Raw genomic sequence first — 18,710 nt, forward strand, 5'->3', positions numbered from 1 at the left:
TGTGAGTCTTTTGCAGTTGATTATGAGATTCCTCAGGGAGACTTTCATGTTCTTAGACTCAGTGCTTCTGTGTCCCACCTGTGCCACACCTGTTTACTGTCACCATCTAGAAAACCACGCAAGACTGGTCTGAGACTCCACCACTTCAGCTATGGCTGTTGGTGTTTTGCCACATGGAGTCCTACTTCCTTTGTCTTCAAAGCTGTAGAACTTGCACTGGGTCAAGCGAGCTTTATATTACTTAGAGTGCCTTTGGCTATAAAGGATAGAAATCCAATTCACACTGACTTAGGCCCAAATTAGAGGCTTGTTAGCTCATATAGCTAAACATAGAAGGGACAACAGGGCTGCATCTAACAGTGTAAACCAGGTCAGTGGGTCTGAGTCTCTTCCTCTTGTTCTTTCTTTACCTTCATGATTCTCTGCTTCTCCATCTCTTTTCTACTTCTCTCTGTATGGGTTCAGTTTAAGGCAGGCTGTCTTCATAGAGTGAAAGTCAAAATGCTTTTCATTTTAGATAATAAATAACTAGTAAGAAATATCTTCCCAGTAGTTCAGGAAGAGTCCTGAAAATGACTGTCTCTGGCTGCTTTGTGGCATGTGCTCATTTCTGAGCTATTAACTGATAGGAGAAAGGACTCTAGTGACCAAGTCCAAGTCTCCAAGTTTGGAGAGGTACTGCTGCAAGCAGCCTCACAGACTGAAAATGGAGATGGGGAGAGGTGGCTTGCTCAAGGACACTACAAAAAAGTAGAAGCAATTCTGGGGTCCAGACTTAATTATGTTGAACATTAAATTATAATGAATATTAAATAGATGTTTATTAAATGTATCATCCCCTTTGTTTTGTTCCATTGTTCCACTACTGAAATTTAGAGAATGTTCATTTTCTCCTTTTCCTAATTTTGTTTTGCACCTTTAGTCACTTAAGCCCAAATTTTCACCAAACCTCTGTATAAAATTATTACTTTAAGTTTTTTTTTCTTTCCAGTTTTTCTTTTCCACAAAACTCAGAACTAGTCCCTGCAAATCATCTGGGAAACTCACAACTTTCTGTCAAATCTTCTGTCTTACTCCAAGAAGGCTTTACACCAGCTTTTTTCCTCATTGACCCTTATTACCTAGCTGTTTAAGTCAGCTCCTGAAATTGTACTTTTATCCATCATTCATTAGACACCACCTGTTGCAGGTTGAATTGTGTCCCCCGAAGGATATATTTCCATTCTAATGCCTGTTGTGCAGGCTTGTGACAATATTTGGGAATGGGGTCATTGCAGATGTAATCAAGGTAAGATGAGATCATACTAGAATAGGGTATATTCCAATGACTGGCATTTTTATGAAAAGAGGGATATTTGGTCACAAACATACTGAGAGAGGAGAGTGCTATGTGAGGATATAAAGACACAGAAGACGAAAAGAGAATACCAGATGAAGGTGGCACCAGACATTGGGAATGATTCCTTACAAGCCACAGGTTCCCAATTGCTGTCACTTACCAGAAGCTAGGAAAGGGAAATGAGAACAATCCTCCTCTAGAGTCTTTGGAATGAACACAACCCCACTGAAAACTTGATTTTAGATTTCCAGCCTATAGAATTCTGAGATGATACATATCTGCCACTTTATTTTATTTGTAGGGGAGGATACTGGGGATTGAACTCAGAGGCACTCAACCACTGAGCCATATCCCCAGCCCAATTTTACTTTATTTAGAGACAGGGTCGCACTGAGTTGCTCAGCACCTGGCTTTGCTGAGGCTGGCTTTGAACTTGTGATCTTCCAGTCTCAGCCTCCTGAGCTACTGGGATTATAGGTGTGTGCCACCACACCTGGCCATATCTGCCATTTGAAACCACCCAATCTGCTGTACTTTGATATGGCAGTCCTAGGGAACTAATAAACCACCTATCTTGCATTAGCATTTAGGCTCCATGATGATGTGATGCTTCATAAAAATACTGTGGTGATTTAATAATGTCCAAACCAGCACAAGGACTTGAGTTCCCTGTAATTCAGTCCACAGTCCCACCAAATACTAGTCATGCTTAATTCCTTTCCTCCAAAGAAGTTTGGACTGAAGCACAAGTTTATCTCTGAGAAGAAAAGCCAGCTGCCTTTTGTACCACACTAGTCAAGGTAAACCATTGCCCTTGAGAGCAAATCCTTGAGCTGCTATAGGAGATAAGGAGAACTGGGATGGGTCTGAGAACAGCCATAGTGTAGAAGAAAAGTGACAGGAATCTAGGAGTCTGCAATTGTGGGAGGGAGGGAGAGTGCTAGTGACATCTTGAGAGCATCAGGTAACCAGGGTGGGTATTTTTTTCCCCAAACTACAGTTGTGTTTTTTTTTTTTTTTTTCTCAGAGGCTCAGTCTTTGGAGCCCAAGGTAAGGGCTGAAGCAATGGAAGCTCTCACCTAAAAGTGGTGGTAGCTCTCAGGATTTGGGAATTGTTAGGAGAACATTGGAATAAATGAGGCTCCATTCCTGTTTCATAGGGCCCAGAGTGGGGAGAAATGATTTTCTCTCAGCACTAAGTAATCACAGGCAGGAGAGAGTATGAGCCTCGGCGATTGCTATTCAAGTCTAAGAGTTAGCTATTTTAAAATGCTTCCCTTAAAGCAGAGAGAATGTTGGTTTTTAAAGTCTTTCTGAAACCTGGCAGGACCACCTGCCTGTAATCCCTCTTGGGAAAAATAAAGAATGGAGTTTTCCCTCCAGGGAAATGATTTTGTGCCTACAAGGTGTCCAAGCATGTTAGGACGGCAGCAAGTGATCTTCCTGTTATTTCTACTGACTTGTCAGTGTGAGCTGGAGATTGCCTCATTCTCCCTTTCTATCCTGTGATCCTGCTTGAGTTCCTTCAGAATCACTGAGGGGCAAAAACTAAATGTAGTTTTGAATTCTACAGAGTCTGGGGTGCACAGGCTCATGCATTAGACATTGCAAAACTCTGGAATGTCAACAGTCTCCAACTTCATGTTTTAATCCCTCCTCTAAAGAAACGCTGAGTCCACTGGCAGAAATCTAAGACATTCAATCATTTCTTATTTTTATACACTTTTAAAGTGCACATATATGCATATATGTTTATATTTACATGCATTTTTAATATATATGTGTATATATTCTGTTTATACTTATATTTACAATGAAATGTGGAGGATATGAGTAGGGAGGGGGGAGAAAAATACCAGCAAGAAAATAAATGGAGAAAGTTGGAGATCCTTGAAATCATTCCATTTTTTCCTAGTCATCACGTTGTTCTTTTGGTATGTTCTTTTTGTTCATGGTTAAAAAAATAGTAGAAAGGAATGGGAAAGTAGGAAATGTTTTATTACCTAAGAGATTAGTCACTATAACAATTATCTATGTGTGACTGTCAGACACCCTTCAATCAGGCATCATCTGAGGTTCGTGGCTGTCAGCTATTTGGAAGTCACTAGAAAATCAGCCCATGGTCACTGGCTTCCTGGTCTTACATCAGGTCAGTGACAGGCAGACGTGAGGAGCAGTCCTCAGCGCTTGTTGAATGACGCCAGGACACCTTTCAGAGGAATTAAAATGGGATCAGATTTTGTTTTTATTACTTCATCTTTGAGACAGTCCTAGAATGTTATAATTAGAGAAATCTGAAAGAGAATTAGCCTTAAAAATGCTGATGGGTAAAGTGCACGTGGATGTGATGCATTTGTAGATGCATACTTGATACCCAACACCCTTGCCACTCTCAAATTTCTATAAAGAGAAACTTCTAAAAAGAAATTTGAGAGTGGAAGGTGTAGTTCAGTGGTAGGATGCTTGCCTAGCATGTTGAAGGCTCTAGGTTTTATCCCTAGGACTGTGAAAGACAGAGAAAGAGAAAGAGCCAGAGAGAAGTTAGGGAGAGAAGTTAGGGAGGGAGGGAGGGAGGGAGGAAGGAAGGAAGGAAGGAAGGAAGGAAGGAAGGAAGGAAGGAAGGAAGGAAGGAAGGAGAGAGATAGGAAATTTGGTAGAGGTTTCTCTATGTGACATCACAATAGATACATGCTTATGTGGTAGGGCTTGAAGGATTTCTTTCTCCTCTAATACAGTGTCCTCCTTAATCACAGCACCTAAGAACCTGAAAATTCCATAGGAAAAGGCATTTTGAAACAAAGAAGCGATGACTATTGTTGAAGTCTTATTGTCTCAAACAAATTAATTTAGGTAATGCACTAAAATCCATACCATGACATGTCCTAGATCATATATAATAATAAAGGGGAAAATCTCCATTTTCCATCCTTACTGGTAGATGGGCTCTACCTTTAATGAGAGGCATATAAAATCATTTTGCTTTATCACAAATAATATGCATGCCAAGTTACAGTTTTTTCATTGTCTTCTGCGTCTGTGTGCTGGGACTCGCTGCAGGCTGTGCACTCTTATTCTAAGCATTGAGAATTCTCATATGGACTTTACCCTATCAGTACTGCTGCTGCTTTTCTGTGTTCACGACAGACTGGAAACCAATAATGATACTGTAACATGCTATGCCTGCAGAAATGGTGGTGGATATCTAAAGATTTGGAATCCAAGGTTCAGTCGGCTTAGAATCTTTGACTCAGTTGTTTTCCTTGTCCGGAGCCACAAGAGACAAAGAGCAAATGGAATGTTTAAGATGGAATAAGCTTCTGTCATCTGTTTAATCTGCTGGATATTCCTTCAAGTCTGTCCCACTGGAGCCAGTGCAGAGACACAGTGTTGCCCACAGACAGCTCTGTGGAAGCTTACCAGGACACTTCTGGACTAAAAACAAAGCAGAAATATAGTCCTCAGACCTGGATGCCCCCTCTCGAGCTTTCTTTCATTGTTCCAAGGCTCCAATTAAAAAACATTGACCCCTCTTCTGCCATCTGTTCTTCTTCCCTTTTCTCTTCCCAGCCCATTATTCACTCTGCAAATTATCTCCAGTAGAATGATACATGTTTACCACAAGTCTTGGGGCCATAGAAAAATAGAAAATTCTACCAACATTTGTTTTGCCAGAGGTGAGCTGAATTTCTGGTTAGGGAGTGATTATTTTAACTCTTTCTGCTCAGCGTCTCAAATTCCACTATTCATTCTCTTTAGCTTTAGGTTAACAAGGTAATCCCTGGTACCATTTGGGTTCACTCTGTAGAGTGGAGCTAAAGCACAACATATACAGCAGCCAATTTTGATCCGTTTTTTTATGACAGGAAAGACCTCTGCTGTGTTTCATACCCATCCATATAATCAGTAAGGTACCTTTGGGGAAACAATGCAGTCTAGCCTTGGTTTTCCCATATATAAAATGGGAATAGTAACTTAAAAATAGTTTTGAGGATTTATTAAGTTAGGGTACTATAAGAACAGTGTCTATCCCAGTTTTGATAGAAGCTATTCCCTTTTTCCTAGAGTATGTGCTCTGTGAAGATTAGATGTGCTTTCTGTTCTTCCGGATCTGCACATGATAGTTAACATTTATTGAACCATACTACCTGATTAAAATGGAATTCAGTAAATGAAGTGAGTGCTTGGCTGGCCCAGCCACTGTGGACTTGGTTGTTGTATATCTTTCAGAACAAAACACCTGGGGGATGCCTGATGTCTATTGCAAGCATGAGTGCCAATGCATGATTAAAGTTAAGTACTAAAAAGAGATTCCAAGGTTCTGTTTTATGCTGAGCTTGTGCTATGATTTGATCCTAGTTAGAGTCAGGACAAGGGCAACACAAATGAAAGACTAAAAAAAATTTATTGACTGATGAGATGTAATCTATAGATTTATGGCAAGATGGATGCAGTGTAATTTATAGAGGAAAGCTCCACATGGCCCTCAGTGGCATTAAGTTCCAGGAATAGGACACCCAGAATCCCTCAGTAGTGACAGCTAAGTTTCTGTGCTCAACTCTGAGCTGGTTGTCAAACAGTTTAAATCATGAGGACCATACCATGACTTGCTCAAAGATAAAAACCAAACAAGCACAATCGTATGATGATAAATAAGCATCAGATAGTTTCACCTGTGATAACACAGACTGTTCAGATTGTATGACAACAGAAGCTTGGAGGTCACTGAAATTTCATGTTTACCAAATATAGTTTACATCCCTCTATGTCCCTTACTTCTCTTCTTGAGATGGCCTAATAAGGCAGCTGAGCCCTTTAGTTTTACTTTGTCTAGTTAATGATGTAGACTGAGAGACATGAAGGAGGGAAATTGCGAATTTTTTTTTTTCAATTGCCCCTGATCTTGACATTTTCAATGTCAGGAGAATATGGTCACTGATTGACTCAAAGATGCCTTCGTATTCCTAGATGGTCCTTAAAGTGAGAGTCTAAGAGTCTCTTTCAAAGCGAGGATATGGGTTACCCCAGATCAGGAGAACTCAAATAAAATACTTACAACTGTTTATCTGCCAGCCCTCTACTATTCTAAGCAAGCTCATCTTCCTCGTCCTGAAGCCACATCCATTATATAACAGTCTGTGTTGTATAAGTCTTTCTCTGACTATACTTCAGTTTTGTAAACTTCCGATCTCATTTATCATGGTGGCAAAACTGTGAGGCAGCGTGCCTGGCTTTGTTACTTCTCATGGCCCCTAAGTTGTCCTCCTTTGCCTTGTGGGAAGGATGGTAGAGCACCTCTCATTTTGGGAATTCTATGTTCTCTTCTTATCAAAACTCTCTTATTTTCTTTACTTACTCCAGGTTATATGAATGATAATCTCATAAAATATTATTTATGCAACAGATTGGATTTGTGAAACAAAAACAAAGGAAATTAAAGGAATTCAACTGGTTGGTTGAATTTGGAGTACAAATAATGGAAGATGATATATGAGCTCTCCAGGAAGTAGAAGTAGGTTTTAAAAGTGACATCTCATGGCCAGCCATGGTGGCATATGCCTGTAATCCTAGCAGCTAGGGAGGCTGACGCTGGAGAATTGTGAGTTCAAAGCCAACTTCAGCAACTTAGTGAGGGCCTAGGCCACTTAATGAGACCTTGTCTGAAAATGAAACATAAAAATAGGCTAGGGATATGGCACTGCAATTAAGCACCCCTGGGTTCAATCTCTGGTAATAAATAGATAAATAAATAAAAGTGACAAATTATGAGGGCCAGAGATTAAAAGCCTAGACTAGAGGATTTTATCTGGTTCTCGGTCATTCTTTTTTAGTCACTCTTTTTTGTTTTTGTTTTTAATGTAAATTTGTTTCCATTATTAAAAAAATATTTTATATAAAAACAAAGCATAACCGATAGCTATGGTTTCTTATACAAAATTGAAAGGCCTGTTAACTGAAAGTCTGTGTATTCTTGGACTATACTCAATGGAAGCTGGATAATAGCATTTTAGAACAAACTCTAGACTTTGTCACTGTCTTAGGTTTTTAGAAGGTTCCTTACCCTCAGCATGTTCCTGCTTAACTGCTATTGATGTTAAGTTTGTGACTGAAGGTCCTTAAGGATTTAAATGTAAGGTCCACTTATGTCCTCATTATGGTCTTTGGCTGGTGGATTTGAGGACCTAGGCTTACCATATATATTTTCTAAAACTGATAATAATCCAGAGACTCATGTTCAGTCAGGATGGAGAAGGAGTTCCAAAGAGATGCTGTCTTTACGGGCCAGACTGATGCGGAAATCTCAGTGAAGACATACATGGATGTCTCAAAGTAAGAAGCCCTGAACAATCAGGCACCAGAGATAGGCAGAAGTGTAGATGATTTTTCAGCTTACTGCAGACTATCAAGAGATCAAAAAAAAAAAAAAAAAAAGCAAAAACAAAATGTGGATTAATCTGTGATAAGGTCATTTTTATAAGTCTCCATTTATTTTGCTGGTTTATGAAAACCTGTGGATATACCCTATTTTTTATTTCACTTGATATATGTGGCCTCTCCAATTTCCAGGTTGTAAACTCATGGAAGACAGATTTCTGCTCTAAATTGTTTCATTTTCTTTTTCTCCTTTCAACTTCTTATTCCTCCGCATCCCATAAAAATTAAAACACATCAAGATAACATATGCTTTAGAGCTCTAAGTATTTATATAAAAGTCTCATCTCTCATATAACAGCTGCTTCTTTCCATTGTGGGCTAAGAGCGGATTCCTGTGAAATTTGTTTCCTTTTTCCTTTTAGGATTTAGAACGAGGCAGCGCCATGTCCTCATGGAATCCACAGGGCCTGCAGGACATTGCCCTCATTTGGTGGAATCTGTTCCTTGTGAAGATCCAATGTGTTATCAATGGGTGGCATTAGAAGGGATCTGTATCCCTGATCATGGAAAATGTGGCTTGGGACATCGAATCCTGAAGGCCGTCTGTCAGGATGACCGAGGTATGATCCAATGACGCACTAGAGGTGTTGTGACATCAGACAGAGGACACATTGCCACTCTCCAAAAGTCATTTGCTGGAGGAAGAGAAGCACATCTTTTTCTTTGCTTGAATATTCATGGTTCAGTCAAGGGACACATTATTGACAATGGAGATGACAGTCACTTTCTATGTGGCCATGTGCTTCAGAACATAAAAGTACCATTTGGCTATTGCCTAGGTGCAATGCAATGGACTCTAAACTCAGTGGACTCTTATGAGCTCCTCTCTAAGAGTTGTCTGGGGTTTTTAGTTTCCCAAAACAGATACAAAACAGGAAACTCTTAGGTCGTCTTCAACTTAGTAATACAAAACAAGTTTTATTTTCTTGTTTTTAGGTCCATATATATTATTTCCTTATATTATTGACAAGTACTTCCTTATAAAGATTCCATGTTAAAAAGAAAAAAAATAGTAAGTGAAATCTTTCCATTTTCATAGCATTAGAGCAGAATCAGTTCTAGACATAATACTAACATTTCTAAAGAACCATTTTTAAATATAAGTTGTCAAGACTTAGAAATCTATTAATAATGATGTCTTTCTGTGATCAGCAAGCTTCTGAAGGTACAATCCTTGTTAGGAGTTCAGGGGGATTTTAAAATATGTGAGAAAATGTGAGAAAAGTGACATTTAAAATCTATCCTAGAGATTAAAAAATATTCAGTCTCTTCACAAGGAACTAGGATATTGAGTATTATATCTACTAATCAGCTCTGCCATAGATGCCCCCTTTGTAATGTTCTTGGTGTGCAGGATGAAGTGTTTTGTTTTGTAGAGTGAAATAATCCATAGAAGAGAAGGAAATTGCATAGTGGATTCTGACTGTGTATTAGCATCCACACGGGGTCGACTTATAGTGCAGTATTTTCTTTTGTCTTTCTCTCTCTTTTCCTCTTTCCCCTTTCTTTTGTCCACTGTTTCTTTCTTTCTTCTTTCTTTTAAATCACAAGCATAATTAGGCAAATATACATTTTTTATCAAATGTTTTAATTGGTTACCTCCAGATTCCAGATGGTGTTTTAATTAAATAGAAGGTGACAACAGATTGTAACAGCTACAGTAAATAGTAAAAACTAATAGTGTCTGCTTCTAATATTACCAAATAATGTTTTAATTGTGGTAACATATGTGCAGCTTAATAACCTAGGCAAATGAGATCACCTTTGTGTTGTTTTTCTTTGTATTATACTGTGATTTGTAATAAGAAATTCATATTTTGGTATTTATTCCTGCTTCCTGGCACAGTGATTCTAAATCCTTGCTATTTCTTGAGCAATAGGGATGTATGTTTTAATATTTGGTCTTTGATCCTGGTTTCCTTGGGATTTCTCTAAGTGATGAGAGTGTCTTTTATCCTAATGAGATGGTACTTGGTTGACTCTTGGGGGAATGGTTATCTGAAAGACCAAGCCATGACTTGGAACTTTCAGCTCTACCCTGTGTCCTCTAGGAAAGGGAGAGGGGCTGGAGATTGAGCTTCCATAGGTAATGAAGTCTCCATAAAAATCTCTCAACTATGGGGCTCAGAGATTTTTCCAGATTTCTAAACATGAGTTACAGGAAGGGTGATTGATGTACCCAGACCAGGCTAAGAAGCTCCATATTCTTTCCCCAGTACCTTGCCCTTTATATCTCTTTCTTTTGGCTGTTCATCTGCATCCTTTGTCATGTTCTCTATAGTAAACCTGCAATGTAAGTAAGGTATTTCTGTGAGTTTTGTCACCAATCTGGGCAAATTATGGGGTCCAACAGAAGGGCTGTAGGAATCCTGATTTATAACTTGTCTGTCAAAAGCATAGGTGACTGCCTAGGGCTTTTGATTGCCATCTGAATCTGGGGTAGTCTTGGGGGAAGGAGCTCATTACTTGTTGACTTTGGTGCTATCTCCAAGTAGACAATGTGAAAATCAAAGTGAATTGTCAGACACACCTGCTATTGCAAAGTTGCCTGGAGTGGGGAAAACCTCACACATCTGCTCACAGACATCTTCTGTGTTGAGTGTGGTGTCAGATGTGAAGTGTTAGAGGTTTCAGATCTGGCTCCAGAGTCACACAGGTTGGAATTTTAACTCTGCTACTCACCTGCTGGATGGTCTCAGGGAAATTATTCAATTTTCAACAGCATCCTTCCCTTCAGTTGTCAAGAGGAGATGATAAAAGCTACCTCTTATTGTCAAGATTGTGAGAGTTAAATTCATTACACAAAAGTGATTAGTAAATTACCTGGCACAAAAGCATTGAAAATCAGCTTATAATGCACGTTTATTATTACATTTTGTCCTGTGGAAATTGTTCAAAGAACATTTTTTTTTCTAAAATGAAAATAATATTAAAAGTTTGAATAACCACTTCTTTCTCCCATTCTCCAGCTGAGAAAATAAAAGGTCCTGAGTTTGGTTGGGACCCAGTGCCCGCAATGATGCTGTGCTGTGTAATATAGCAGGTGTGGAAATTGGTCATGTATCTTATGTTCATAAGTAGGTCTTTCTTTTGCAGTATGTGCTGCACCCTCTTCAATAGTTTTAGAGGTATCAACTTTACCATGTTACTGCAGATTAAGAGCTTTTTTGCTTATTGTGAAATGATTAATTTTTGGTGTTTACATATGCTTTCCCCTTCTGGGGAGAAGTAGGAATTAATGCTGGTTCATATAAGCTGTATGATGTTTTGTAGTTTTAAATACCTGACGATTCCTTCATTGTTTGGGATACTGAGCACCAGTATCCCAACTTGTGTCCAGGGAGAAATTGAAATGAGCTCTGTTTGTACTTTTTTTGAATAAGCTTCTGTGTGATTCTGAATGATTGATGATGGAGGTTTGCAGAGAAGTTCTTATCTGAATCCACATGTTTTTAGGGTGTTTGCAAAATTACAAGGATTAACAGAAATTTTAATGCTCATTTAAATGCCTGGAGAAAAATAGGTAGTTTCCTGTGATTTCTTTCTTCTTGTAACATTTTATACTATTCTCAGGATTGGACAGGGGAGAATAGGGGAATGGGAATGAGAAACACAGTAGAATGAATTGGACAGAACTTCCCTGTATTCATCTATGAATACATGACCAGTGTAACTCTACATCATGTACAACCACAAGAATGGGGAGTTACATTCCATATATGTAGGATATTCAAAATATATTCTACTGTAATGTATAACTAAAAATAAAAATTAAAAAAAATTTTTGAGATGAGCGTGTGTGTGCGCATGCACACACAGACACACACACACACAAAGAATACTGTTGCCAGTTTACCAGTGACTTCAATGTGACATAGATTATATATTTTTGAAGTTTACAAGCTAATGAGCTGAACAAACTTCTGGAGAAGAGAATGCATTTCACTGGTGGCAAGAGGAGAATCCAAGAAGACACTGGAAGGAGTTCTACAGTAGAGTGATCATAGTTATGTAGAAAACTCTTGGTTCCACAGTCTGAATGGGACTTGATATTTTGTTGGGATGCTCAAAGTTTCTCTCTGTATATTCAGGATACCTGAAGTGAGTTCATATGGATAAGTATAAAAGTGGAGAGCAAGCAAGTCATTCTTGCAAATTCTGATAGGCCTCAAATCTGATAAAATCTAATATAAATTTTGGAATTACTTTTAGTCAAATATAAGATGATTTATTTTGTCCTCAGCCATTTAGTTCTGAATAAATTCTGAAGTAAATGATCTATGAAATAATTGGTAAACTCAGGATGATGAAAAGAAAACTATCACTACCTAGGTTAGTTCCATAGCTTATCTATTGTAAATTGAGCTGCTGTAAACATTGATATGGCAGTGTCACTATAGTATGGTGATTTTAAGTCCTTTGGGTATAGATCAAGGAGTGGGATAGCTGGGTCAAATGGTGGTTCCATTCCAAGTTTACTGAGGAATCTCTGTACTATTTTCCAGAAAGGTTGCACCAGTTTGCATTCCCGCCAACATCCTCGCCAACATTTATTTTTGCTTGTGTTCTGACTGGAGTGAGGTGAAATCTCAGTGTGGTTTTAATTTGCATTTCTCTACCTGCTAGAAATGGTGAACATTTTTTCACATATTTGTTGACCATTTGTATTTCTTCTTCTCTGAAGGGCCTGGTCAGTTCCTTTGCCTATTTATTGATTGGGTTATTTTATTTTTTGGTATTAAGTTTTTCAGTTCTTTTATATCCTTGAGATTAATGCTCTGAGGTGCAGGTGGCAAAGATTTTCTCCTCTTCTGTTGGCTCTCTCTTCACAGTCTTGATTGTCTCCTTTATTGTGAAGAAATTTTTAGTTTTATTCCATATCATTTATTGATTCTTGAGTTTACTCCTTGCACTTTAGGAGTCTGTTTGAGGAATTTGGTTCCTAAGCTGACATGATGAAGAGTTGGGCTTACTTGTTCCTCTAGTAGGCACTGAGTCTCTGGTTTAATGCCTAGGTCCTTGATCCACTTGAGTTGAGTTTTGTGCAAAGTGAGGATTGGTGTTGGTTATTCTTTGAAGGTCTGGTAGAACTTGGCTGAGAATCCATCTGGTCCTTGGTTTTTCTTTGTTGGTAGGATTTTGATGGCATCTTCAGTTTTGTTGCTTGAAATTGATCTGTTTAAATTTTTATGTTCTTCTGATTCAATTTGGACTAAATTTAATGTTTCTAGATATTTGTCAATGTCTTCAACATTTTCTATTTCATTAGAGTATAAATTTTCAAAGTAGTTTCTGATTATCATCTATATTTCAGTAGTATCCATGGTGATATTTCCTTTTTAATCACAAATTTTAGTAATTTGAGTTTTTTTTCCCCTCTTCATTAGCTTGGCTATGGGTTTATCAATTTTATTTATTTATTAAGGAAAGAACTTTTTGTTTCATTGATTCTTGATTTTTGTGTGTGTTTCAATTTCATTGATTTTTGCTCTAATTTTTATTATTACCTCTCTTCAACTGCCTTTGGTTTGATTTGCTCTTTTTTCTACAGCTTTGAGATGTAATGTCAGGTTATTTATTTTTTTGTCTCTCTATTCTTTTGATGAATGAGCTCAATGCAATGAACTATCCTTTTAGCACTGCCTTCACAGTGTCCCAGAGATTTTGATATATTGTATTGCTATTCTTATTTACCTCTAAATAGCTTTTTATTTCATCTGTGATTTATTCTCCTATCCATTTGTCATTAAATAGCATACTATTTCATCCTCAGGTGTTATAGTACCTTCTATTTTTTATTTTAATGTTGATTTATACTTTCATTTCATTATGATCTGATAGGATGCAATGTATTGTATTTTTTTTTTTGTATTTGCTAAGAGTTTCTTTGTGGCATAAGATATGGTCTATTTCAGAGAATGATCCATGCAGGCTGAGAAGAAAAGTGTATTCAGACATTGATGGATGAAATAGTCTATATATGTCTGTTAAGTCTAAATCATTAATTGTATTTTTTAGTTCTTTAGCTATTTTATATAGTTTTTGTTTGGAGTGTCTATCCAGTGGTGAGAAAGGTGTGTTTAAGTCACCGAGTATTATTGTTGTGTTTCTGTTTGCATCTTGAAATTGAGAAGGGTTTCTTTGATATACATAGATGTTCTCTTAAGTAGTATGAAATTTCCTCCTTTGCCCCTTCTGATTAACTTTGGCTTAAAGTTCACTTTGATATGAGGATAGTAATCCCTATTTTTTTTTGAAATCCATGTGAATGGTATGTTTTTTTCCCTTCCTTTTACCTTCAGTCTGTGGGTGTCTTTGCCTATGAGGTATCTCTTCGAGACAGCTTATTGTTGGGTACTGTTTTTTTAATCCAATCTGCCAGTCTATGGTTTTTGATTGATGAATTTATATTCAATGTTATTATTGAGATATGATTTTTATTTCCTGTAATTTGATTCATTTCTGGTTTTTAATTGGACTTAGTATCTCTATTGATTCATTGTTATTTTTAATTTTTTATGTAAATTTTTTATTTATATGTGACAGTGGAATGCATTACAATTCTTATTACATATACAGAGAAAATTTTTCATATCTCTGGTTGTGTACATAGTATATTCATATCAAGTTGTGTCTTCATACATGTACTTTGGATAGTAATGATCATCACATTCCACCATCATTAGTTACCCCATTCCTCCTCCCTTCCCTTCCAACCCCTTTGCCCTATCTATAGTTCATCTATTCCTCCCATGTTCTGCTCCCTATCCCACTATGAATCAGCCTCCTTATATCAAAGAAAACATTCAGCATTTGTTTTTTTAGGATTGACTAACTTCACTTAGCATTATCTTCTCTAACTCTATCCATTTACCTGCAAATGCCATGATTTTATTGCTGAGTAGCATTCCATTATGTATATATGCCACAATTTTCTATCCATTCATCTATTGAAGGGCATCTAGTTTGGTTCCACAGTTTAGCTATTGTGAATTGTGCTGTTATAAACCTTGATGTGGCTGTGTCCCTGTAATATGCTGTTTTTAAGTCCTTTGAGTATAGACCGAGGAGAGGGACAGCTGGATCAAATGGTGGTTCCATTCCCAATTTTCCAAGAAATCTCCATACTGCTTTCCATATTGGCTGCAGATTTATTGTTCTTTTAGTGTAGTCCCTCTCTTTGATGGTTTTCACTTTTCTTCCTTTCTTTATTAAAAATCTTGAGTGTTTCTACTTGTGAATTCTTTTAATTTTTGTTTATCATGAAAGGTTTTTTATTTCATCATCAATTCTGAAACTTAATTTTGCTGGGTATAGTATTTTTAGCTGGCATTCATTTTCTTTCAGAGCTTGGCATATATTATTCCAAGACCTACTAGCTTTGAGGGTCTGGATTGAAAGATCAGCTGAGACCTAGATTGGTTTCTTACTAAATGTTACCTGTTGTTTTTTATGGCAGCCTTTAAAATTCTATCCTTATTCTGTATGTTAGGCATTTTTGTACTAATGTGCCTTGGTGTGAGTCTGTTGTAATTTTGTATATTTGGGGTCCTGCAAGCCTCCTGTATTGGATTTTCCATTTCATTCTATAGGTCTGGGGAATTTTCTGATATCATTTCATTAAAAAGATTCTGTATTCCTTTGGTTTGTGTCTCTGAGTCTTCATATATTTCAGTAAATCTTTAAGTTTGGTCTTTTCAGGTTATCCCATATTTCTTGGAAGTTCTGTTCATGATCTCTTAACGTCTTTTCTCCACATTGAACTTTATTTTCAAGGTTATATATTTTGTCTTCATTGCCTGAAACTGTCTTCCAATTGATCTAGTTGGTTGGTGATGCTTTCAATTGAATTGTTAATTAGATTCCCTCCTTTTGAGGACTTGTGCTTTTTTTTTTCCAGAATCTCTTTTTATTTTGGTGATCTTTCACTTCCTGTATTTTCTCTCTGATTTCACTCCTTATACTGTCCTTTATTTCACAGGTCAGTTTAACTAGTGCATTCTAGACTCCTTCTTTAACATTTCTTCCACTGTGGTGTCAATGGGTTCTGTTATTGGAGTACCTTGGTTTGTGTGTGGTGCTTTGTTCACTTGATTTTTCATGTTGTTTTTGTGCCTACCTATCCAACAGTATGGATCTGAGGCTGTGGAGTTTCTACCCTATAGACTTATAGTGTCTCTGACAGTTTCCCATACCTCAATTGCTGAGAAACTGCCTGTGTGCTTTCTTAGTTTTATGCCATGGAGCAACCAGGAAAGCAACCTCCTCCATTATGCCATTTTGAAAATCACTCACAATTCTTGAAATGCTTAAACCTGTGGATTTATTTAAGAATGTGATCTACCTTGGATCATCTACACTCCAAGTAGTCATCTATGAATTTCTACAGCTATAGAATACGATATTTATGTCTTCAATTGGTAGGACAGTTTTGTTTTCTTTCCCTGTACAACATCTTCTCAATGTCTACTGTAGGTCTACAGAAATTTACTGAGTGTAGACTATACATAGGTTATTCTTATTTCGTTGATAAGTACATTTCCTGATTTTAAATGAGACATTTTAAATGTAATGGAGTGTGATAAAAAAAATCTGAGCCCAGCATATTTCTCTCCTAGATTAGATTATTAAGTTTATTCACTGTGTCTTGTTTTGACCTGAGTTTGTTTTATTTTTTTACAAGTTTTTAAATGTGTATATTAACTATATAGAACAGTGAATTTCATTTGTGGCACATTTATATACACATATAACATTATTCACAATATTTTGAACTTTGACTCAAACAAAACTGGCTCATTATTGCCAGGGTTCACTGGCAGTTGACTAAAGTTTCCCGCTATGTGACATCTTTGTTGAACAGGTTGAGCAAGACTCTGTAATGTGAGAGAACTAGACAGTGTTCTCAGTGACTTGCAAGTAATCACTGTCTGTCATTGTTTGTGTATCTAATATGAAAGATGATCAGGGTCATTGGATAGACATGGATCTGTCTGATGGGCTCATCAGATCCTGAGCAAACACCTTATCTTTGAACCATAATTTGCCAAATAAGCTTCCTGGAAAAAAATTATATGCATTTTAGCAAACATATTTAATCCAAGATAATGATATATTCCCTTTTAGATATCAGGGTTTTATTTTCACCTTTGCACTGGGCTTTTTTAGAGCAAATATTTTCCCTCTGGTTTGTCTGTATTTGCACAGAAAGCATGAAGAATGGATTCCCATTATTAAGGGACTCTGTTTTTCATCTCAAGGCCATTTTACTAGGACTCCTTGTTTTTCACTATTAACCTTGAAGACTCCAAGAAGGTGATCTTTAATTTTGTCTAAAGTGGCAAGTCCTTGTAAGTTCTAATGCCATAAGTACTTTTCAAAGGATGACTGATTGGTGGAAAACATGTCATAATAATAATTGATCTGAATTGGATGAACTGTTTTTTTTATTGTTTTTAAATCTGACCAGAAAGGAAGTTTTATTTTGTTCATATTATTTTTAGATCTCAAGAAATATTCTTTGGCTTACCTTTGTGGATAATGTCAAACTCCATTCAGATAAAAGATTATTTTCTGACTCACCAGAATTCTAAATAAAACCCCTTTTGTATTTCCAAGTCTGTTTTTCTAAACCCTTTGATTATGCTGTATCTCATTTTTTGTCAAGTGCTGTTTTTCTCCTCCTCCCTATATTTTTTATATCTCTTACAAGAATTTCTAAATTCTGTTTTACCACAATATTATTTTCTTGTATTTTAGGAATAAAAAGAAGTAGGTTATTTATCAAGTATTTTTTTGTCACATAAGTGGATGTCCTGCAGGGAATCAGTCTATTAAAGATACACTACAAATTTAGAACCATTACTGAGAATATAGAGGCTCCAAAACAAATTTCAATTATGAAGTTTTGAGCAGTGGCACCTTGGTTGAAATAGATCTTCACTTTATTAAGATATGAATTTTGGAATATAAATAATTGCAATTTTTAAAAAGTATTATTTTTCTTATATTATCAGGTTTTTTAAAATTTATTTTTATTTTGATATAAAAAGCCTACTTTGCATGAGAATGGAAATCTTAACTATATTTCCAGCTGTAAAAGGGATCAAAGAAGGGTTTCAATAAACATAGGCATGTATTTTATGTAAGCACTTTCATAATAGACAGATTTAGTGAACTGTAGCGCTCAATGTAGTTTTCTGCCCACATCTTGTGGACCACTTGACATTTCTGTGCATGCTCCCTGAAATTCCAACTGAAGCTTGCTGTACCTCTTTACCTGAGGAATTTCAATGGCCACTGTAGTCTTGCCAGGGTCGTAAGGATCCCAGGAAGGAGCCTTTAGCCAGCGACTGAAAATTGGTATGAAATAATCTGAGGTATATTCCATATTGTTTCCCTCCCAGTAAGATGAAGCTCTTGCTTTCCTGGTAACTTATTTTATTAAACACCGTTTATTATCTATCCTTTTATCACTTGCTACTTTTTTGCTGGTTGCCCAAGAGTCTTTGCCACAGTGTTTTTATATAGTACAAATGGAAACAAGTATGCTTGGAGAGGTATTTAGGAGATCCACTCCTGCAGGAGATATGTGATCCAAATTAATCAAACCATATTGATGATGATTTTTTTAAAGAATCACTTTTCAAATAAAAATATGAAAGCCTATGAGAGACCTTTCAATATTTTGAAACACACTCACATTTTATTAATTATTTGATAATAAAAAGCTCCAACTCTTCTGTTCTCCCTTTGAAGGCATAAAAATATCATTGAGTTCTGTTTATTTTTGAGTTAGGGCATCTGTGTATCTTGTGCTATCCTTCTGAGTCTTATTTTCTACCAACTGAGTCACTATATGGCTATCTGGAGGACAGGGAGAACTAACTTCTTTATATGTTTATTGTAGTGGATTCTAGAGTGTGGGTATAATGATTCT

At 36.8% G+C, this 18,710-nt stretch overlaps 1 protein-coding gene across 1 annotated transcript in view; it reads left to right on the plus strand.

The window, feature by feature from the left end:
• The window catches only part of Thsd7b (thrombospondin type 1 domain containing 7B), a 932,734-nt gene that overhangs the window by 479,295 nt on the left and 434,729 nt on the right, over positions 1-18,710 (plus strand). The window contains exon 7 of the mRNA XM_077798343.1: positions 8,134-8,331. Within this exon, the coding sequence (XP_077654469.1) occupies positions 8,134-8,331 (198 nt within the window). The remainder of the gene's footprint in view (positions 1-8,133; positions 8,332-18,710) is intronic.

Source organism: Urocitellus parryii, chromosome 1 (assembly GCF_045843805.1).
Source record: "Urocitellus parryii isolate mUroPar1 chromosome 1, mUroPar1.hap1, whole genome shotgun sequence".
Taxonomy (NCBI): Eukaryota; Metazoa; Chordata; class Mammalia; order Rodentia; family Sciuridae; genus Urocitellus; species Urocitellus parryii.